Consider the following 24,467-nt stretch of genomic DNA (forward strand, 5'->3'; position numbering starts at 1 on the left):
GCTCTGCTGACTGCTGTCAACTGGGATCATCGGATTTGTGATTTATCAATCAAATTTCTCTGTGCAAATTCGCACAATAGGCTAATAGTGACATGCCATATTGAGAATGTAAGAATAAATTTGTCTATATTCTCTGTCCAGAGAATATATAATACAAATCATTGGTTGATTGCCCATACGTTTGATGACTAGACACGTCCATAGACCATAGCATAAAACACCATCACCCAAAAGAAAATGTTTATTCCCCCCTAAACATATAGAACACGGCTACAATATACCGTATATTTCCATGATTTCAAATGATTGGTATCAGAAGATTAAAGAACCAACTCAACACAGAACCAACTAGCACTATGGAAACTGATGTTAGACTGAATTTTGTGACCCCAAAAGTCACCAGTGTATGTCATTCTGAGAAACATTTGAGTAATCAATGGCAAGAGGTGAGACCATTTGCCAACTTAAAGGACAACTTTGTTTTTTTACAACCAAGGTTTACAGTTTAGCTTGTAATTAAAGTAAATAAATGAGTGTTCTTTTTTTTTTCTTTCTATAGTTTTATCAATTTGTGATATTTTTTACAGTGGGCGGGGGCATTCTGTACGGTGGCTAAATATGTATTTTTTACACAATAAAAAAGGTCCTGTGGTCTTTGATGGCCAGATGTGAGTTATTGGGGGCTAGAAGAGCTACTGTAAATAATAAAGAAAACGCCAGGTTATTGTGTAAAAAAAAAGATATTTAGCCACCGGACAGAATGTCCCCACCCACTGTAAAAAAGATGGCGAAATTGCTAAAACTATAGGAAGCAGTAAATTAAATTGTTTTAACACTCATCTTTTATTTACTTTAATTACAATCTAAAACATAAACCTTGGTTATAAAAAAACAAGGTTGTCCTTTAAGTAAAAAAAAAAAAAAAAAGTAAAACTAACGGACAATGTTTCAATCTCAAGGACCTGACATGGCCAGGCTCTGCAAAGAGATACGAGAGCCACAGCTTTGAAGGACATAAATTAATCTGACCTATGCCACAGATGACCATATCCATGAATATCTGAAACATTACTGTTGGCCCAAACATTACGAGTAAAAACAAGTGTAAGTTTAAATGTCCAGTATTTTCAAAAATGCTGAATATTGATAATCAGATATTTTTAGACCATGAAATATAAATGACAAAATAAATATTTCAAATACATCACAAATTATCTCCATCCTTTCATGTCCCCATAAAAATGGCATGCTACCGTGAGGCTTAACAAAAACACCATACTATGCTTTTGCCCCATAGGTCACACTTGTCCCAAAGGTCATCCAAACAATATATGAAGTTACAAAAAAGAAAAATGCTGTGAAAATGTTAAGTCTTGTAAAATATTTTAAATATGTACATGGCTGATAACCTGTCAAAATAGCAGACATTACAACAAAGTCAGAAGCAAAGAAACTATAAATGGTCTACAATTATGTGATCTAGATTCTAAAGCCACAAACCCTGGCATTACAAGATAATATCGCCATAATTCATAAAAACATGTTTCTACTCTGGCCAGTTCCAGCATTAGACCTTCAAATCAGAACAGACTCACACGTACAACACATTTCATTTTTACACAATGTCTTTATTTTTTTCTAATTACAGACTCATGGGTTAAAAATAAAAATAAAAAAGCAAAACATCTTTTTTTTTGTTGTTCAAACCCACTCCCCTATTTCAAAAACAAAACGAAAACAAAACCTTGCCACACAAAAACCCTCCCCTGACCCCTCCCCCCCAAAATAAAATCTCCGCCCTGCTCCAGTATTAAATTAATAATCAAAGCCATTTAGCCCCTCGGCCTTCCTCAGACCAGCCGTGACTGCACTGCGCATAGTCAGAGAAAGGGGGTGCCCTCAGGTCCTAGATACCCCCAAAAAACACCCCATTCTCTGGTCCTGCCTTCCTCACTCCTGTCAACTTGCCTGCCTGCCGCTCAGCTATCTTGGCTTCAGCTCTCTCTCTATAAATTATGTGTCGGGGTGGTTTTGATTGTGTGAGTGCTGTCTGTAGTGTCCGTTTGCCTCAGGTGTGTTCATGTGTATGTGTGTGTGTGTGTGTGTGTGTGTGTGTGTATATGCAGGTGAGTGAGGTGTGTATTAAACGTAAAAGCGTCAAATCAGCGTTTGTTGTTGTAGTAAATGCCCCCCGCGGCAGGCCTGTGGTCACCCTGCCCCCCTCCCCCCCACACGGACAAGATGGGGTGAGTGTGCATAGCGGGAGCGGAGAGAGAGAGAGACGCTGCGGAGACAGTGGGGGGGGCCTGCGCCACCTGGGGAGGGGTAGTCAGCCTCCACTGGTCCTGAAACCTGAAACGACAAGAAGTGGTCTAATATACAGAGAGAGGAGGAAGGAGGGGAGGACAGGACAGAGGAGGGGTGACGAGAAACAATTGAAGGAGGGAGGGAGGGGGATGGGATGATAGGAGGGAAACGCAAGTAATAAAAAAGTACAAATTTTTAAAAAGTAGGCGGCGCTCCAGCCATGAAGTAAGCTATAGACTTAAAGGGAGAAACAAGGGAGGAGGAGGGGGGGGCAGTCTGAAAAAAGAAAAACGAACATGCATGTGGGAGCCTTGCTAAACACTGACCCAACACTGTCCACAGAACAGTGGACAGAGAATAATACATAATGTAGGCCACAAGTTGGAGGCAAACCGATTAAGCCAATGACGGATTAAATGGAGAGGGAGGAGGCGATGGAGGGAAGGGGGTGTAGGGGGGGGGGGGGGGGCACTGATCAAAGAACAGTAAAGACAAAGAGGAGGTAGGAGGAAGGGGTGGTGATGTACTCCAATATCACAAACTAAAAAAAGAAAACAAAAAAACACCAACATAGTTTTGCTACGATACATTAAAAACAGATAATCATATAAACATCCTTTTCTTGTTGTTTGAAAGTTTCTTTTTTTTGTCTTTTTTTTTGTCTTCGCTTTGTTTTTTGTTTTATGGTTGTGGGTGGAGTGGAGGTGGGGTGAGTGGAGTAGGAGAGCTGTGTTGGTGGATGGTGTAAAAAAAGCAATAAGGTCACAGCCAGACTAAAAGGAGACACATCTGCAGCCTGAGATACCATCAACTTCCCTCTCTCTCTCTTTTTTTTCTTTTTCTTTTTTTTCCCCCCCCCCCACACACCTCAAAAACAAAAATAGAAAATAATAAATCATGGTAATCATACGTAAGCCACCAAATTCTCCAACCCTTCCCCTCCCCCACACCACGGCCAGCAGATACCTTACCAGCGGTGACCGCCTCACCCTCCGCACACGCACGCTCACACACAATCGCACACCGCGGCCAGTCAGTCTCTCTGTCCAGATGGAAGGGGGTTTCTCTTTTTTTTTCCTTTTTTGTCTTTTTTTTTTCTCTTCTGGGGGGGGGGGGGGGGGGAGGGAGGGAGGGGGGGGGTCTTCCTTTATTGAGTAGGGGAAAAGGGATGGGAGACTTTTTTTTTTCCTTTTTTTTTCATTCATTTAGTATTTAAATGGGGGAACCAATGGGGGGGAAAAAAGTTGGGGAGATAGTAAAGAGTGTGGTGGTGGTGGGGAGGGTGTATTAGTAAGGGGAATACCACGATGTTGTTCGCCCTCGGCCCCTGGAAAAGAGAGAGAGAAAAAGAGGGTGAGTTTTTTTCTGGTTGGCTTAAGAAGACGGAACACCCATTTCCAGGTGTGTTGTAGCCATATATAAATATGTGTAGGTGTGTATGCACTTGCAGGGCAGAAGAAGGGTCTGTGGAAATTACAGTCCTTGAGGTAAACTGAGAAGGGTGAAAATTAAAATACATATTAAAGTACATAAGTGTTTAACAGGAAATGTTCACAAATCACTATTATAGACATTGATACCATTTTAACGGTATCGTGCCTTTAGTCTCAACAGGATGTTGCATAACAGCTCATATTGGAAGAATCAGACTAGAGTGCTGAAGAGAAGCTGAAAGCAGCTTTGCCAATGGTGGAAAAAAAAGTGTGTATAATTTTGCATAGATTAGGATATTGATTGGTGTGTGGGTGTGAGGGGACAGCAAAGGCACTCTCTCCCTCTTTCTCTCTCTCTGTCTCTCTCTCTTGAGAGCCGCCTCTTGGGGGGGGGCGGGGGTCACTGTAAGGAGAGACCATGAGGACAAACAGCACCAAACATATATCCCCAGCAGGACATTGTGCACACACACGCATAAACAAAATCACATAAGCACACACACACACACAGAGGGAATAAAATAAAAAAAATGAAATCACATGCATAACATAATTTGGGGGACAGACTTAAAGGACTGCACCACAACTTTCTTTTGCATACACACTTCAAAAGTCAACTCAAACATCATTCTCTGACATAGGCTCACATACAGTACATGGGCAAGCGCGCGCACACACGCACACACACACAAGGCATCAAGTGGCCACAAACACAAGAGGGGCTGAAACCAGTGGTTGGTTAGATTAGATGCTGAGGTCAGGCTGCAGGAATGAACCCTCATTTCTGGGAGTGAATGCTGTAGATGTAGATGAGATGTCAACACACATCTGTTGACATCAATTTCTTTTTTTTTAACAATTCCCCACAAGAATAAGAAAACCAGTCTGGCCCAAATCAATCCCAGATGCTATATGGAATCCTGTAATTCATTTAATTAAATGTATAAAGGGACCATGTAGTGTTAAACATAAATGTCACCATTTGATGCACTGTACCAGACTTAGCTTAAAGCTAATATTCATCTGCAGCCCCTTTGTGACTGTGTACAGTAAATCAGTGTTAGACAGTTCAATGTGAACTGTCCATCTGTGCATTTCAAATCAATGTTAAATCTCCCAATTCTCACAAGGGGGTCAATGATAAGCTCTCTATTATTTGCTAGGGACTGAGACAAAGCACCATGTCAAACAGACAAAGCCCCACATCAAACAGGCCCCTCAACAAGTTCAGGTGTGGAACAGCTCTTTAACTACAAGAACCCCTTTCTTAACTACCAGAACTACGACCTCTGGTGACAGACTCCTCACATTGCAACAAGTAAGCTCTTCAGCTCTGCTGTGCAAGGGGGAAGTGCTACAGGGACGAGAACAAAGCCAGACGAAATGGAGCAGCCTCTGGGCACCCATTTGTGGGGAATGCTTCTCAGGGTGCCATTTCCAGTGAGTGGGTAGAAGTGCTCGGTGGATGATGTGTTTACATGATTGGAGGGGTGATGGATGACTGGCAGATACGCCACATCATTATCCCCAACTTTTCCCTAAAGCACACCAATACGAGCCAGGAGGGCGTCTGCTATGCTGGTGATGCAGGCACACCGTTATCACACCATTTGTAAACAAAGGAATAACCTTTGGCAACAGCAGTTAAATAATGATTTTATGGGCCAACATTGGCCTGTCGCAATCACAAATGTGTCGTATCGGAGTATGTGTTGAATATTATCCAATCTAGGAATTCAGCGCAGTGAACAACGCGCTAAAATCCAAGATGCAGATGTGTCCTGTGAATATAATAACTCGCAGGATAGAGGTGCTATGAGGTTAAACTAATCCTTAGTCGACACAATGAACTCTGGGAGACTTGAATAAAATGCCAGTCACTGAATTAAAATCCTTATTTTCCTCTCAGCTTCTCCTCAACACCAGGGGTGCCTTGTTCTGCTGCAAGACCAAATCCCAGTGAATAAATTGGCCGGGTTAGGGTTTCTTGGTATGTGTAGGAGTGGTTGGGGTAAGTACACAGAGTGATTAGAGAGACTGACCTTGAGGCTCAGACGCCTACATGCACAAAAGAATGACGGGAAAAGTCTAACACGTTCTGGCGGATAGTATTTGATGGTGGGCACTCTGATTATCCTTTTGTGTTTTTTGGCTCAACAAATATTCTCTTCCATTGATTTCCAAACAAAGTATGAATAAAAGTGAACTGAATAAAAGTCTCAGTTTGAAGTGCTTGAGCACAATGGAAAAGTAAAACAGTTGACATGGCTTTCAAGCCCTCAACCCCATTCCACAATTACTGAAATCTTCATCATGATTCAGAACAAAAAGTTCTAAGTGCTTCGCGGTGACTGGCATGATTTAGTCAGAATATCTCCAATCTCAAAGCTTGGTTGTGTGTGCGTGCGCGCGCGAGTTGGCATGCTGATCACAGCTTCTGTCTGAATGTCTGAATATCTTACAACATGGCTCCACAGCTCCAACACGGCCCACAAGAAGCTTATATGTTGAGACTCAAAGTAGCCCAGTCTCTCAACATATACACAGATGACTAGCCTGGGCCAGCACAATGCATGATCATTGTCACCCTAAACGTATGAAATTCTTTTAGAACCAAATTCTCTGCAGAAATACCATCCATTCTTTCAAAGAACAGATAATACATTTTGATTACATGCTATTAGCATTTTCAGCTGGTCCCACTGAGAACCAGTTGGCCCTGTGTGTGAGTTTCAGGCTACAGTGGAAGCTCAACGAGAAAGAGGGACAGAGTAACCCTGGCAGTGAGACCCACTGACAGCCCCATTTACTGATGTGTGCAGTGAAGCAAACGCACCTTTCCGTTCCAATCTGACCAGGCAGTCATTATAGAAGACTGTCTCGTCAGCTCACGATACAACAAACATTATGGGCAAAGCCAATAGACTCCCTGTGCACAGCACCTCTGAGCTTCACCAGGTTTTATGTCAATATATAGGGGCACAAAAGGGGGGGAAATGCTCTCCAATGGTTTATATAGGGTAAGAGCGGACTAGAAGCTTTCTAGGCAACTATAGAAACCAATCAACAGCATATCACTAATAAAAAGGAATCAAACTTTTTTTTTTCTTTTTTTAAAATCATCCATAGTCAAATTACCAGCAACAGGATGTCATTGATGGAATAGAGAGGGAGACAGGAAGTGCCTAACACAAACGTCACAATTATCAAGTTTCACTGTACTGGATCACAGCCGTCACATCATCTGCAGCTGACAGTTGACCAAATCACAGCAAGTGGCACCAGCTTAGAAGTAGGGGGGGTCACAAGAATCAATCGAAAAATAGTGAAACTCCTACTTGGGAGTATAAAATGGATACAGTATGATCATTCAACAGAAGTTTTTTTTTTACTTAAACAGAACAGCATAAAAAACTGTCCATCGTGGCATTTGTGACATTAAGTCGTCTTGTTATACATATACTCAAACAGATGCCTGAAAACAGGCATGAAAGTTGTTTATGTAGTATGACCTGGGGAAGAACATGTTGCTGTGCACCGAGAGCCTGCTTTGACTTCAGTGAAAGAGTTGTGGTTGGTGATTTTGCATGCAAAAAGCCCAGACAACCACAACACTGGTGTGATTCTAAACCACTTAAACTCTATATACTTAGTTGACCGGAGTCCCCCAGTGGTCTATACTATGGCCCCTACGTCTACACCAAATGTCTTTGCCGAAGGTGGCCAATCTACTAGCTCACTATACAAAGTGTTGTGAGCTTGTAGATCTGCCATTTTCACAAAATGTTCACCCCCAGATTATTAGTGACACTAGAGTTCATGTGGCTAACACAGCTAAGGCTGCTGTGTATGTATATGCCATTGCAATAGGAGGAATGATTTACTTTAAAATAAGCTTGCATTATCAATTAAGCATATAAAAAGGCATTTAAATCCAAAATTAAACCTTTTTACAAGGGTAAATACATACTGATCAGGATGATTACTCAAATAATGATCTTTAAGCCTCTTTTATATGACTAACATCTGAGAACAGTAATAATTAGCCTAATGGCGGAACAGTCTTGTTAATGTTCTTGATCCTTTCACATACTTGCCCTCTCTTGCCTTTACATATGAACCCTCTTCTCTGCCCTCCTTGTGACAAAACTCTCTCACTCTTCTGATAAGAGCCCCAAATATGATACTTATCACATTTCTAACTTCTTACTATTGGCATTTTTCCATTGCATAGAACTGGCTCGGCTCAACTAGCCTTTTTTGGTTTTCTATAAAACAAAAGTACCTGGTACTTTTTTGGCATCACTTCCATCGAGGTTCCAAGTGAGCCGAGGCATTACCAAAAGGTGATGTGAAAATGTCAGAGAGAATCATCACTAGAGTCAATACATAATTGTGACAGCATGGACTGCAATACTGTATAGAAGCTCCCAAATACTGTTAAACCTTTAAAGTTCTCATCGTTAAGTCTAAAATGAATTAATATTAAGTAACTGCATTCCCCATTTCTCACCTAAAATGTTATAAAGACGTTTTTTTTTAACTGAACAGGACAAATTAGACTATGTGCAGACATCATTAGCTTTAACATTGTTTAGGACTCTCCTTTGCAGAAGGCTGGACGTCGTTGTGACAACCAGCTACGTTGAGGGGGTTCTATCTGCAGTGGAAAACCAAGCTAGTCAAGTCAAGCCGGTTCTATGCAATGGAAAAGCCACTAGTTGGCATACCCTATGCTGCCTCCTCCAAGGCTGTTCATTCCTTTCCATTTTCCTCCATAGCTCCATCCCTGCAATTTCCTGGTAGAGCAATAAAGGGGAGACAACATGGGTCAGTCTGTTAGAAAAGTGTTTACCTGCAACACTACTGTGTCTGCACTTTGACTGTGTGATCCAATTCACACAATGTCAATATTTCACAACTCTATGGGCAATAAGAATGGCTCCTCTTCTTCATGCTGGCCCTTTCCTCTTTCTCTCTCTGGTGTCAGAGACAGTGTGTGAGAAGGTGGTGTGTGTGTGTGCGTGTCTTGTGCTCCCCAGGGTGTGCTGTATGTAAAGTGGGTCGTCTCGGCGTTGACTCACCTGAAGGCCCGTCCTCTGCCCCTGGGTGGCGTATAGCCGCTGTAGTAGCGTGCGCGCGACGAAGAGAAGTTCCCTCCCCGTGAACGGAAACGTGCCCGGGGGAAGCCGCGGTCTGTGGTGCTAATGCCTGGCCTGTTTGTTCTCTTAGCGCCGACCTGAGGATGAAGAGTAAGGGGAGGTTAATTAGGCCCATAGGCGACACCATTATCAACATGAAGACAGTGGGCCTGGACCGCTGGCGTAGCTGTCCAGGCACCTAGGCTCGCACGCCGCAGGTTCGAGTGCTTTGCTGCATGTCACTCCCCATTTTCTGTCAGACTACTATGAATCAAATAAGAAGTCCCGCACACTGTATCTTGCTGTGGCAACTCACTTTTTTTTTTTTTAAAGACAAACGTTTCGGTCCGTCTGGACCTTCCTCAATAGTGTCTTACAATACTATTCACTATGTGCTCTTATATACAAACACTCCATCTGGTACACAGGTGTGAGACAATCTCACTCCCAATGGGAGTGTCACTCAATGATTGTCTCTAGTGTGTGAGCTTGTCGATTTGCCCAGACTCAACATATATACATCCACTATTTACAAATATTCACAATTGTTTATACAGAAACAAACTTAAGAAATGAAAACATCGGCCTTGCGGCTTTCATAAGTCACTCTTAACTTTGCATTAGAGCTTGGTTTTGCCCAGACAATTAATATATAGTATTACAGAGTTTTCAAATGCATAGTACCACAATGAATTATAACATCACATGCCATGGAATTTCATCGTTCAACCCTTTTGGGAATAATGATTGTAGGGTATAAATCCAATAAACTTCTTTGTCAGACTACTATCCCATCAATAAAAGGCTTAAAGCCAAAAAAAAAATAGCTTTATAAAAAACAACGACATGGAGACAGGGGACTACAGCAGCCTTTGCTAGTCTCTCCCAAAAGGGGTTCTGCGATGCTCCATTAAAAATTGTCCATATAAAGGTTTGAGAGGTCCAACTAAAAAAGATCAAAAAGATCCATAAACCTTCACTTGTCTTCACGCTGCTATAAATTTAAATAATCCCCAAAACCCCATAGTAATTAAATCAAATTGTCTGACAGATGCCAACGACGGGTGATGTGGATTGGTCTGTGGTCCGGATAACCATGACACGCTGCAACATTCTATTCCGACGCAAATTTAAGTTCCTAAAGTTTAGAGTCATGTGGCAACAGCCATACAGTTTACATTAGACTAGACTTCGATTATACTAGGGCTGCATCTATCCACCTCATCTTTTTAGCGATTATGCCATCAGTTACTTTTTTGATTAATTGACAAGTGTGTGTGTATGCGTATGTGTGTTGCCCACCTACATGCAAGCTCATAACGCATCTCTGTTGTGAGCTTGTAGATGCGCTATTTGCATTATGTTTTCATATGAAACTAACTGGTTGCCTGTTGCAGCATCATCTCTACAGTCAAAACTAAGTATGACAAAACCATTATTTCTCAACATACTTATTTGTGCTCTTTATAATGTCTTTTTTCATGTGAGGAAAGAAAATGTGATAATGCATTAATACCTTCCCCCAAATAATACAGTCAGTTAAACTCTCACCTTAATCTGCCTTCCTCTGAACAGGGACTCATCCAAAGCCATGGCCGTCCTAACAGACTCCTTGTCTGCAAACTCAATATAGGCAAACCTGAAGAAAGAGTAATCGTTTTAATGCTCTTTTTTAAACACATCCTTCAACAATGCAATAAAATTCACCAAAACTTTTTCAAAGGTTTAATTTCTGTACCAAAAAAAAAACGCAGGACATGGAGGTGCACTTGTTGAATTACTTCATTAAGGAACAACAATACCAAGACCTTATACCAAACACAAATGCACTTTTGGCCCATAGATAGGTAGTTTCTTAAGGTCACAACACCCAGCAAGTTAACGAGTATGGCGTTAGTCATAATAATTGGATGGGGTAAGACCAGTGTCGATCCAACAAACAATCCTGAACTTCCAATAGCACTACAACAATCTGTGAATTGCTGATGAAAACCTGTTATTTTAATTAAAACTAATCAAATACAGCCTAGATGTCATAACTACTAGGGATAATGTATCTTTGTTGGGGGTAACCAAAGCCCTTTGAGGACTGAAATGCTACCCTTGGTAACAAGGCCATTTGAGAACATTTTCTCTGCGGTCCTAAAGATAATTAAAAAAAAAAGATATAAGGTGGAACTGACATTATCCAAAACTAGTAATTGACTTGGAGAAACTGAGGGACAGCATATCGTTTCATTATACTGCATTTGTATAATTGTAGTGGAAAACCCATTGTCACACAAGGACAGAGTTTGACTTTCTTCCCTCCTGATTGCTTTGCTAATGCTCAATTCACACCAGCAGCGGTATGCTGCTTCCGCGTTCTAAGAAAGCAGCGAGGTTCAATGCATTGTCAATGGAGCGGAGCAAGCACTGCCTGCCCAGCTGTGGCAGGAGGCGATGCCAGCAAAAGCGTGCCACCCTGCAACGAGAAGCGCACCCGAGGTTTGAATTAGACGAGCTAGGTATACCCATGAAGGTCTATGTCCGCTTTGTTGGCCGTTTCAAATGCTTTGTACACCCCAATATAGCAGAAAACAGTGGTAGAAATTGCTACCGTTGCTGGTGTGACGCAATTGCCAACTTAATAACTGAATCCCACATCTTCGATGTGGGACCTGAGACGAAGGCGTGGCTGTACGCTACTGAGCTGGACATCTGATGATGACACACAAAAGAAGAGAACTGTGAATTCATCCAGACCACCAGAGACATGATGGTCATTTTCTTCTTTGGCTGGAAAGTTTGTATGCCATTTTGACAGATAACTCATCATTATTTTACATGCTCTGCTTGAGTTTAAGGATCTGCATGGCTGGCAATTTTGGGGGGATTTGCTAGCTAATGTGCTCCTGTAGGACAAACTGTTTCCTGGAAGGATGCAGGACAGATGATTTAATAATCTTTACCCTTTGGGATGCCCTGTAAATTTGTCACACAGGATGGTGACTCTGTTGACCGAACCGCAGCCATGGAAATGAGCCTCCAGCTCCTCTGCTGTGGCACCGTAGTCCACCTGAAGATGGGAGAGATTAAAGGTCATACACAACTAAACACTCATGTGAGTAGCAAATCACTTTAACACACAAGCAGATCCATTTACTTTGCATATAATGTGATAACTTTAAAAGCTGGTGTGTTCGGATGGCATGCTTGGATTTTACACATCCACAGAAAGGCTGATTCATTGAGACATGCAATGCGTCAATGAAAGCTATATTGGAAAAAGACCATCTTTCTTTCATCTAAATTGTGAGAAATTGTCTCAAATTATGCCTTACACAAATGTGATCAAAACACCATAGCGGAAATGTAGCTAAACCTGACCCGAACCTGTAATGAAATCATTACACTGGGGGAAAAAACTAAGATAAGTGAGAGTAGTGACCTACATTTCCAACGTAAATTGATCTGCCGTCTGCCTCCATCTTTTCCTCGATTGACATGATGACAGGACCGGCTGGACAAAAGGGAGAAATGTTTTTATACATCTATGATCAATGCCAATAACCCTGTCATCATGACTAATAGGACAGCTATTTAATTTTAAATTAAAATCAAGCAAAAATGAACATCACATCAATCATCTGTGACTCCTCCAGTGAGCCATATCCTGAGTGGGCTACATGGTAGCTTGCCTACTCTGTCTCCAGAGAAGCCTCTTTCACAGTTAATTTGCTTGTCGACAGATTCTAGCACAAGTGTCAATTTAACTGAAAATATGAAATCCAGTAATTGGTGCATTGCCAGTGTTACATTAATCGTCTGTGGACCAAACCCCAGAAATCAATAAATCCTTCAATCCTACCTAGTAACTGGCATATTGGTAGGTTTCCATAACATACACCCTGACAGACCTACATATATACCCAAACCTTTTATTGGCACCTTTTCTCCAGACTCTTACCTGGTGGAGGGCTAAGGTTCATCTGTTTCTCCACCTCGTTCTGAAGCTCCTTTAGTTTCTCCGCCTCTTCCTCCATCTCTCTGACCCGGGCTTTGATAGCCTCCAGCTCCTGAACAAAGAAAACGATAGCACAATAGTATGAACAATGCATACTGTACAGTCGTGGACATGGTCCAAACTAGGGTTACTGCGGTGTCTGGTGTTACATGGTGTGCGGGCTTAAACCGATATACAACTCAGTTGCAGAGAGAAACTGTCTCACTGTGAATGAGAGGCGAGGCTGCTCCATGCGAGCACAGGGGTGTGTGTGTGTGCGCGCGCCACTGTCAGAGCAGTTCCTCTGGTCTAAGTAGAGACAAGAGTCGTAAGAACACAAGGCTGGCATATTTCAAATGAATTTTTAATATTCAGAATCAATATGTTAGCGTATTGAGAAATGCATTACAGGGCTCGAAACATTAGCACCGGTGCTACCAGTTTAAAAATGTAGGAGCATCAGATTTTTTGGGGGATCACTCACCTAAATTTAAAGGTGCACCAATATGTAATCGATAACAGTGCGGTTTACTTTACAATGTGCATTACATTCACCCATTCCCACACACACACACACACACACACACACACACACACATTCATACACCGGTGGCAGAGGAAACCATGCAAGGCACGGCAAAGCTCATCGGGAGCAATTAGGGGTTCAGTATCTGCTCAAGGACACCAACTCTGGGGGAGCCCAGGATCGAACTGGGAACCTTCCGTTTCCCAAGCGGCTGCTCTACAGAGTCCTGAGCCACTGCCGCCTCTGGCGAAAGTAGCCTTAAAAGACACATGGTAGACCACCACTGGGACTTTATGCAATGACCTGGGGCCAGGATTTAAAATGTAGTGTCCTTGCCGTCTGTCCCTCATCCATTTATGTCTGAGACAACTCCAGAGGACGACCCTACACTGATTCACATCACATCTTCAGCTGTGGTTTTTGTTCACCTTTATAGCCTATTTGGTTAATATAATTTGATTTCTAAATGATAAATTGCAATGTAAATGTAATGTGTATGAGGATGCATACTGCGAATAGCTTACTTCTAATGTATGCATCTAAATATGCATACAGTCTAAATATTTACAACAGCTTCAGCCGAAATATACCAGCCATGCGTTCCTCTGACTCGATCTCTGCCTAGATCCGACAGTCGTCACAAGTGTGTTCGCGACCCCAACTTTGGGAACCCCTGCCCTAGGGCCAGGGGACACGGGGAGAACATGTAAACTCCAGACAGAAAGGCCCTTTCGCCAACCCCACCTAGGGTATGGGCACTGATGACGCAAAGTGTTTCCGACCGGAAACACTGGAGCACCAAACATTAGTTCCGCCCCAATGTAGCAGCAGGTAGGAACCATAAAACTGACAGACGCAGTTATAAGGTGAACATCTTTGTCCAGCTCGCTGTGATGCGTTTTCATGGTAAGTACAACCGTTGAAAACTAGGCTTTCATCAATCTGCTCAAAATAGTTGACCAGAAGTTGTCCTAAAGTTACAATAGCCAGTACTCACTCACAAATATTACAGCATCCTACACTGAATGTCACATGATAGAACAGCAGCAAACATAGATTATCAATCTGTCTGTAAAAACAGAAATGGAGGCACAAATTCTGCCATAATGCCCACCCCTATGAATAATTACATCAGCATGCCCATATATGGGCAATTGGGCATACTGATGACAACAGGGATCTCCATATATGGCCATAAAAGGGGACAAGGACTGACAGACACACAGATCTCCATATATGGGCATATAGCCACATCGGTGATGGCACGTAGGTGTCGAACTCTAGACATGAGGGGTCGCATAGCGGCCAGAACTTCTAGTGATAAAATATATAATATGCATGTCGTGAAATTTATATACTAATACTTATAACAAAATATAAGGAGAGTACAAGATGTGATGAGACATTCAATTTATTAGGGATCCCTAGAGAACAACCACCTTCCAGCATGTGAGATGATTGAGCTCCAGAACAATACGTGTAGTTACTTTTTATACACTTGGGTTACTCAAAGTAGGAGGAGTAAAAGCTGTCACATGGCCAGACAGCCAGCCTCCTGATTAGATCATTTATTACAATGGTTTGGTCCTGTTTGAATAATTACTGTGATGAATAAACGGAGAGTAAACGAGAGTAAATCAACATACAGACGATCTGACTGTTGGCTGTGAGGGAGTCTCACCGATACCCTGGTCAGAACAAAAGCCATTGATGTGCAAAAGTTTTGATTAAATTGACACAGGACCTCAGTCCACAGTGTAAGCCACACCCAGCTAGATCAGTTGTCAGGACAATCAACATACAGAGAAATGAAACAATTCAATTTTTCCCACTACATTTATAAAAAAAGTCCTTACAATGCTAGTTCATCGAGCCTCTTTGACCTACTTTCATGTTATGTTGCATCGAGGCAATAATATGCAGCATTTGTGTTGCAAATATATCAACCCTCGCTGACATCATGAATATTTTTTCAAGCAGCTGTGTTGGACATAACTATACTTTTGGTTGATCACCACTCAAACAAATATACAGAGTAAGGTTGGGGCGAAACAAGTTTTAGTATCCAGATAGCAATCAGTTAAGAATTAAGTGCAGGATCTTATGAGACCGGGGGACACGTGTTCCTCCGTGGTCAGCTTGCAATGCGCTGCAAGGCTTTGCATTCTAACCAGCTACAGTAGATAGGATTCAGCTAGTCTTTGAAAATATAAACAAGGCTTTGCTCTCAAAACGTACAGTAGCTGATTAAGAGAACAAGAAAAGCTAAAGATATTCACTCTCCTCCGATCTATTCAGTACAATGGGGACCGGGACTATTTATACTAAGAGTTGCACTCCTCCACGACACCGGCATGCAATTAAGTATAAAGACTCGTCAGAAATCAGTGCAACAAGAATGTGCCTTATAAATCATTAGAATTCATTGATTCACATTTTGCACACACTTTGTATATCGCTTTCTATTTAATTTGGCTATTTGAAGAGTTGAATTCTTGAGGCAGACCATTACATTTGCCAAATAAAATAACAAATAGTCCCCAAAAAATGGCCCAATAAAAACAAGCTTAAAAACAGAGGCAGGAGGCTAAAGGGGGGCGCATGCTACCATTTTCGGTGGTCACCTTATCACCGCGGTGGTGATAGAGAGAGCTCTCTCTATCATAGAGAGCGCTCTCTCCATCACCTTAAAGGTGATAGGGTGACCACCTCATTTGGTAGCATGCGTGGGCCTTAAGAGATTACAGAAATTACAAACCAAACGTAAGGTGATGAATGAATTTGAAACACGTATACAGAGGCCCTGGCACCTGTCAACACCAAATCTAGAGATGGGAGTTTAATGAATGAGCTTGTCACAATGGCAGCCATCAGTAATAGTATGCCAGGCAGTGGCATACTATGTGGAGTGGAGAGGCAGGCTCACACATGACCTCATGTTGAGGTGAGGCGAGGTGTGACTCACTGAATGTCCCTTCCTGTCGGAGCATAATTCTTTAAATGAAAAGTAGCAATATATGAACCGTACTCATTTTGTTAATAGTTCATGGTTTCAGAGTGCACCCATTTTTGGCACACATGCACCCACAAATCTGTCCAGTTCATAGGCTTCGGCGATAAAACGGCACCACCTCCAAACTAATCAATACTTTCAAAACTCAGCGGCCTGTGTGCTCACCAGTACCCGGTCCCAGAGACCATATTACACCAGTCCTCCACGACCACTGGCTCCCCGTCAAACAAAGAATCCACTACAAAATCCTGTTTACCACCTACAAGGCACTCAATAATCTGGCTCCCCTACCTCTGATCTTCTCCAACATTATATCCCCTCCCGTTCCCTCACGTCCAGTGAACCCAACCTCTTGGAGGTCCCCCAGGCCAAGTGCCATACCTGGGGGACGGGGCTTTCCCTGTTGCTGCTCCCTCCCTCTGGAATGCACTCCCCAACCATATCAAAAATGCCCCCTCCTTCCCTTCCTTCAAAACCCACCTCTTCAGGATAGCTATGCTTAACATGTTATCGACTTTAATCCAGCGCTTATTTTTAGTGTTTGTTTTTTTCCTTACTTAGGAAAAACCTCTACCCTGCATTTTTCACATCAGTCTTTTATAGCACCACCAGGAGGTGATTTTTTTTAAAACACATTGATATTACTCCTATGATGAGTATATGCCTCAAATCATGATCCAACGGCAGCGTTGGATTGCCGTGAAACTTGCAAGCACATTCCCACCAGGCCGAGGAAGAAATGCCACCCTTTTCACATTGGCCTATTATACTACACTGAATGCCACCAGCAGGCCGATTTTTGCAAAACACATTATTTTATATTACTCCTACAGATTGTCCAAACATCAGGCAAATCGGTACACAAACTACACATCATCTCTTTAGTCATGGGATCAAGACGGATCTGTCCGATTTTTCATATTCCATCCTGATTGGCTAAGATTGGCATCTAAAGTTTGCAGGAGTGGCTCATTTTGAACAAAAGCGCCACCAGGAGGCTGTTGCATTCCAAACATGGCTTTCCCACAATAACCTACCTGACGTTGACCTGTGCTCCGAGGAGCACAGGTCAACTTTCTAGTCATTATTAACAGTTTACCTCGGTATCTAAAAATAATACCGCCTCCATTAAAAATACCATCCATACTGTGCTTGTCACAACTATAATTTGCCTAATTAATCATCTGGGGACAAGCAGAGAGGTGTGGTACTGGTTATACGTGATCGTCCTCAGAGAAAGGGAAATACAACATGGCGAGGAGGAGGCAATGCTAGGGCTGTCACGATTCCAAAATTGAAGTCATACAAATTATTGCGATTAACAAATTAATTGTGTTTTTGATATTGACCATAATGCATCAAAATTACGTTTGTTTGCCTTTTTTTTTTAATTGCACAGGGAAGATATGACAAATAACTTAAAGGGCAAGACCACTTTGGTAGAGGTTTGGGTTGTGTAGTTACCTTGCCATGATGCAACTCCAAAAATAATTGCTCCATTGATTAGAAATTTACGATACAAAATGTGCTCCTCATTGACTTACATTATACGGTAAAACACCTCTCAAAGTCACTCTTTTAGCATGTAAACGAACACAAACCAAGCTAATTCAGACAATATAGAACATCACCAAACCCAGTACGGTTTATTTTTTAAATAGAAATGTCAACTTCCTTCCGATTTTAATATTTGAAGATCCGGATCAAGTCCAGGTTTTCTTCTTAATAAAAATAGCAAAATCAACAGGAAGTTAATATTTTTATCAAAAAATAAAACAGTACTGGGTTTGATGACGTTCTAACTTCTATATTGTCTGAATCAACTTTGTGTTCGTTTACGTGCTAAAACAGTGACTTTGAGAGCTGTTTTACCGTACAATGTAAGTAAATGAGGAGCATTGTTTGAATGCGGTACTCTTTAGTCCATTGGAAACAACAAGCTCCTGCCACAACGCATGGCGAGGACAACAATGTCAAGTAAATGTCGTGGGCTAATCATTATGCTCATTTATAAATCAGACTATGTCGCCCGCCGAAAATAGATGAACTACAAGCTACTACTATTTTTGTCAAGCAACACCAGATGGATTCACTCGTGGGAAGGGGATATCTCCAGGACACAGACAGTCCCTATTTGGCAGTATTAATGCATAATGCAAAATGTTATTGTAGAACCGAGAACCGCTGCATCCCTAGTATTTACAAGCCATACTTATGTTTTGTACCATTGAGTGAGTGATTATGGCTGTGACTGTTTACTAACCTTTTCTCCCCCTCTAGGGCTGCCCTTTCATATTAATATAGCATAGAAAAGTATGTACCGTAATTTTCGCACTATAAGCCGCACCTGAATATAAGCCGCAGCAGCTAAATTGAATGATTTGTACATATATAAGCCGCACTGGACTATAAGCCGCGGGTGTAAAATCCATAGATTTAGGAGGTCCCCTAGTGGCCGTTAGCTGTAAAAATCCATAGATAAGCCGCACCGTTATATAAGCCGCAGGGTCGAAAAATGGGGAAAAAGTCGCGGCTTATAGTCCGAAATTTACGGTAATTAATACAAACTAATGGGTCACTCTGGTCCACCCATCAATGTCACTTAAAACTCCGCAATCGTTCCTAGTTGCCCACCTGCAAGTCAGTTAAACTCTGCAGTACTTTATAGAATAGTCCCCACTCCTTTAAAAAAAATATGTATATATATGCACATACGTGAAATTTGTCTGCATTTACCCATCCTTTAACAACTAGGAGCAGTGAGCAGCCAGTGTATGGCGCTTGGGAAGCAATTAGGGGTTAAGAGTCTTGCTCATGTACACATCGACACATTGCTGGCCTGGCATCGTACCTCTGGCGCCCCAGGCGGGCTCACTAACCACTCAGCTATGCTGTGTGCACGTGTGCACAAACCTCTTCACTTACACTGCCATTCAGCTTTTGTGTGTCAAGGCTGTGCGCAGTACATTTGGTCCTGAAGAGTAACCAGTGGTTCTCAAGCTTTATGGCTGGCAAACGTCAAACTAAGTCTCATTATCCCCCTCCACAACTCACCATGTTAACATACATGCACGGAACAATCACGCACAGTGTGTGCACACTAAACCAACACGAGCGTGCACACGTAAGACTGCTGTATTGAACAAGAGTAAAAGATGCACCTCTTCCATTCAGCTTTTGTGTGTCAAAGGCTGCACGCAGTACATTTGGTCTGATCCATTTCATAAAAGCTCCTGCAGTATGCCATGACATATAGTAAAGAATAACGTTTCGTGAATGGGGAATGCGTTTTGGCACATTTAGATAGATGGCGTGAGAAGATGGCGTGAGAATATTCTCTCAATGTAGGCTACCACTTGGGCCATGCACAGGCCCAAGCCCAGCCTTTGCCTATGGTGTCCAAGCCTGGCCTCAACCTGAAAGGGTCTGCAACTTATTAGCCCGAGCCACCATACCCGGGACCCGACCCCAAATTAATGTAATCTTTCTGATACATGAAAACAGGGAGAGTCAAAAGATAGTTTTAGTTTTATTTAACATAACTACAAGTGCAGCTAAAAAAAATGCTCACATACCGTAGGCCAATTAATAGCCTACCGAGTCACGACCGACTTTCCATTAAATAAAGCCCAAACTAGAGAATAAAGTTGTGATCCAGTGGCAAATAACACAGACCACCAACGATGTATGTGACTGTATATTACAGAGAAGCATAAGCATCCCATAAAGAATAAAGTCAAGTTATGTGATCCAACAGTAAGTAAATCATTTGTTTCATGGTGAACCTTGCTTTCGTTGGTGTGAACTGTGAAGAATTAAACATTATATCCCGCAAAATAAATATCCATTGAACTGTGTAGGCATATTATATTATATTGAGCCTTTTAATGTATAAGCCTCGGATTTCAGTTTGCGTTGTGAGCATTGTGCATTGCATCGTCCAAACAGTCTCACTCCCAACTTGTCAGGCTTCAAAGAGACGTTCAGAGTCCATTGTAAATAATGCAACTAACGGTATACATACTTATTGAAATGTAATTCACTGGTGAATACTGCTGTGTGAAGAAAAAAAGTTAGACAGCAACCGGCATCCTATTGAAATGCTAATTCCTCATCTATACTTTATACACAAACTGAGTAGAATATTTGGACATTAGTCAGTGAAAATAGTAGAATCCCGCCCCCTTCCAGCAGCACAACCCAACTCCCATGGGACAGAGCGATAGATGTATTCCCAAAGAAATTATGTTTTCAGATAAAGAATATAAGCCAGATTCGGAAATAAGGCAAGTAAAGTTCGAATTACTGGCTTGCCCCACCGGAAAGTGGAACGAACGGAAGCAACCAAATGGACCAATTCCAATAATTTTCCCACTCGCCTGTTATTTGTGGCCCAAATGGTCAAAAAAAATAGGGCTCTTTTAAGCTGGAATGTCGTTTCAAAAGGCTGGGGCACTTGTGGTTTATGTTAGCAGTTTCTTAATTTTTTCCCCAATTCATTCAAATACCCTTTTCAGTGTTTTTAAGCAATACAGCAGTAATGGCACTCCAACAGCTCTCAATTTGTTAAATAATTTAAAGGTTGGGCAACTTCATAGCTGAGCCGGTTCAAAGGACTAAAACATATAATGAATAGAAACACCATACAAATAGAATCACTACCCAGAATGTGTCATAATAGGATGACCATTAAAATGTTTTACTTGGATATGGAATCGAAAGGAGGTGACCAGTTCTGAGATCAGACCAGACACACTTCCACATACTCCAAGGTAAAAATAAGAGGGGAAAAGAAATCATAGGTGAACATGGGGGTGCATGATTCCTCACAGTGGAGTGGGCTCTCATTTTTGACAGTGCTGCACTGCAGCACAGTGGGAGTCGCTCCAGCTCCATCCAGGGTCGCTACTGTTAATGACAAGGATTTGTTTTCAAACGCTTGTCCTAACACATGTAAGCATCAGGTCGGTACAGAATACAGTTGATGTACAAAAAAAAACAGATGGAGACATTTGGCTTTTTCGCCCTTTACACAGATACAAAGTCTTCCTGTGCTTTAATCTGCTCACTGACAGCGACACAAGACAATGGTGGCAGTATGACACGGTCACTAGTAGTAGAAGGAGCACTCATACTCCTCTTGCACTTGTGACCTACAATGCGTTTCACGGATCAATAACCTCCATTAATGAATGCATCTGCAGCAGCTGTACAAATCCACAACTGCAGCAGTTATGTGGTATATTAATGAGGTTGCGTGCATCTGGCCATCACTGCCACACCATGTCTAGCACCATTTGTGTCGCATATCCATAGAATGGTCTTTCGCCTCCCCTCCCTTCCTCATCTGTCTCCGTGCTCCAGCAAAAAAAAAAAAAAACACTGAAGGATGCAAAACCCAGCCCCTAAAATACCGCAACCCTTTGCTTCTGCGTTTTGAAGTGTCACCATACAACGCACACCGACTGACCAACTGTGCCACAATATTAATCCACACCTGCACAGGCAGGGTACAACAGGATCATCGCTGGATAGACCTCACATACAAATTGATGTACTGAGCGATTTGAACCATAATGTGTCAATCAACCACCCAAAGAGATTCATGTCCTCGAATGTGAATTCAAGATGTGGATGATGGCCAGTCAGGTGCAGCAGCAGCAACACGTCTGCCATCTCCACCCTGGCTGTGTCAGTCACTCAGCTAACTCGCTAAAGAGAGCCTTGACATTTAGTGTAAGCAACTCTACAGCTACGACCAAGAGAACAACAAAAACAATCAGAAACGGCACGTTTATCATCATCATCATCTGGACATCATGTTAACCTCTCCTCCTCGAGAGACGATGAAGCGATAGCTAGCAGGCTGAGCCTGCTAGCTATCGCTTCATCGTCTCTCGTGTGAGCACAGACACGCTCCAGTTGCTTGGAGAGGCTGTCACCGTAATATGGCGACGGCCAGGAAGAAAATAAAAAGATGTGCGTTTTATTACCGTGTAGCAGCAGACAGGAGGACTGGCACTGCGGAGGCTAATGGCGGCGGCCTGTCCCTACCCTCCTCGCCCCTGACCGTCTCCTTTCTCCCCCCCCACCACCACCACCACCTCTATCACCACCACCCAGGTCCAAAAAACGCTCTTTGGCGCAGAGAAACCGGCGCCGCCGTTGCGCCAAGATGGCCGCCGGCGCCACGCGAGTCACCACCCATTTCTACTGCACTGCGTGAACCACAATGGCGGCTATTGTCGACCCTGGATGATGGCAGTTAACGCACACACTACATACAGCATGTGCCTGCCCTGGCCACCACGAGATTGTAGACATCAAATGTACAACTACGACTGTTTCTTTGATCAACGGTTAACTTGCACTGGATTGCATTTCTTTGAGCGAGAAAGTAGCTCGATTAAAAAAAAAAAATTACGTTATTTTCCAACCAATACGACGTTGTTCGTAACAGAAATGAGTGTAGACGCGACTCGCATCGGCAGATTCGGCACTTTAGCCCATTTGAAAATACGGTATTTTCGGTTTTCTAGACGAAAATACGTCCATTCTTTGTCAAGCTACACACGCTCGCGCGACCAAAAGTAGGCTATAATAACTGATCCGTTCCAGACATGGGTGTTTCTAAAACAATGCCCTTCACTCCTTCTCTTACCGGGTCTTCAATCGAGGCCTCTCCCTCTTCTAATCCCGGCTCCTCGTCACCGACGCCCGGGTCTTCTAGCTCCGGGTGACCGGGATCGGAGTCTAGTAGAGATTCCTCCGCCAGTCCGTTGCCGAACTCCGCCATGGCCCTCCTGTATTAGCGTCTATACTACGGACACACCTCGGGGCTTAGACCGATGCTTCACAGCCGGGCCCCTACTCAACACACGGGGGGGGAAGGCAGGGGAAGAAAACGGCGCAAAACGCCGCTTTAGTAGTAAAGTTAAAAATGGGGAAATTAAAAAAGAAAAATGTCCGCTTCGCTTCTATTCCTCGTGTGTTTCCACCGTTCAAACGGAACTCCACGGCGCACGGTGTCAATCGTAAACGTTTAAAGGACTCGCTCCGGTTGTAGTGGCCGTGCTTTACAGTTTATTTACTTGATATAAATGTGTATAAAAACGAGGTGGACTCGGCGCCGAGAGCACGGTGTCTCTTCAGTTCAGAAATGGAAGCCAGGGGGCGGGCTTATGGCTCACTGCAGCCGTGAACTCTGGCTCCTATTGGTCGACGGGCGACTCTGGACGCTCCTTCTTTCTGTGTCGGCGGCTCCTATTGGCCTAGAGGCCTGAACATTCCGGGGTTTCTGCGCTCATGCGCGGCGCCTGATAGGATTACTTTGCTGTCAATCAATTACAAGGCCGACTGCCATTTGTCGAGTGAATTAATTCCCAGCACATTACAGACTGCCAGATTGTCTTCTCTAGTGCTACCCAGGGTTGCCATGTCCGCTTAAGACTTTGGGCTTCTTTTTCCTGTGAAGTTGCTTGTAAAAATTGCTGCCGTGTTTTCGACTCGTTTCTTAAGTGTACTTGCCTATTTGGGCTTGCTTCCATTTTTTAAAATTATTTAAACCAGTGGTTCTCAAACATTTTCATGTCAAGAACCCCAAATTTGAAGTGTATTTCTCCACGGACCCCAATCTGAAATGAATTTATGTCAGGGATCCCCGTACGAGATTTGTGTTGATAAAATGTTTAAATTATTTCACAATTTACTCTTTTTTTCTCCACAAGATCTTATTGAAAATAGCAGATCTATAAGCTCACAACGCGTCGCGATGGGATTGTAGATCTGCTATTTAACAGCCGATTATATATATATATATATATATATATATATATATATATATATATAGTATACAAAGTGCTCATGTGGCCCATTGCTTCTTTTGGGCATGTTTCCATAGACCTGGTTGCTTGTTTCTCTCACACAACCTGGCAACACTGGTGCCACCTTGGTGACCTTTCTGTGAAAAGCACATTGCCTGAAGTACACAACGGAATAGTTTAGTTTAAAAAAAAACTAAATATACATTGTAAATTCATTACATTTGACTACTCTCCATGAC

General features: G+C 42.6%; 1 protein-coding gene across 3 annotated transcripts; it reads right to left on the reverse strand.

Moving 5' to 3' along the window:
* Nucleotides 1-1,628: 1,628 nt before the first annotated feature.
* On the reverse strand, nucleotides 1,629-23,569 carry pabpn1 (poly(A) binding protein, nuclear 1). Of its 3 annotated transcripts, none has more exons than XM_080418019.1 (7): nucleotides 22,399-22,483; nucleotides 12,831-12,939; nucleotides 12,316-12,383; nucleotides 11,833-11,939; nucleotides 10,433-10,520; nucleotides 8,825-8,979; nucleotides 1,629-2,352 (listed from the first exon to the last, which is right to left on the reverse strand). In XM_080418019.1, the coding sequence occupies exons 2-7, from the start codon at nucleotides 12,904-12,906 to the stop codon at nucleotides 2,163-2,165; spliced, it is 684 nt and encodes a 227-aa protein (XP_080274145.1). In that variant the 5' UTR covers nucleotides 12,907-12,939; nucleotides 22,399-22,483; the 3' UTR covers nucleotides 1,629-2,162. The 3 variants fall into 3 exon arrangements, with proteins under 3 accessions (XP_080274145.1, XP_080274143.1, XP_080274144.1); XM_080418017.1 differs by lacking the exon at nucleotides 22,399-22,483 and adding an exon at nucleotides 23,067-23,569 and having other exon boundaries at nucleotides 1,633-2,352; XM_080418018.1 differs by lacking the exons at nucleotides 1,629-2,352; nucleotides 22,399-22,483 and adding exons at nucleotides 3,163-3,634; nucleotides 23,067-23,569.
* Between the last annotated feature and the right edge of the window lie 898 nt (nucleotides 23,570-24,467).

The sequence above is a fragment of the Gymnoscopelus braueri genome, assembly GCF_963280865.1.
Source record: "Gymnoscopelus braueri genome assembly, chromosome: 21".
Taxonomy (NCBI): Eukaryota; Metazoa; Chordata; class Actinopteri; order Myctophiformes; family Myctophidae; genus Gymnoscopelus; species Gymnoscopelus braueri.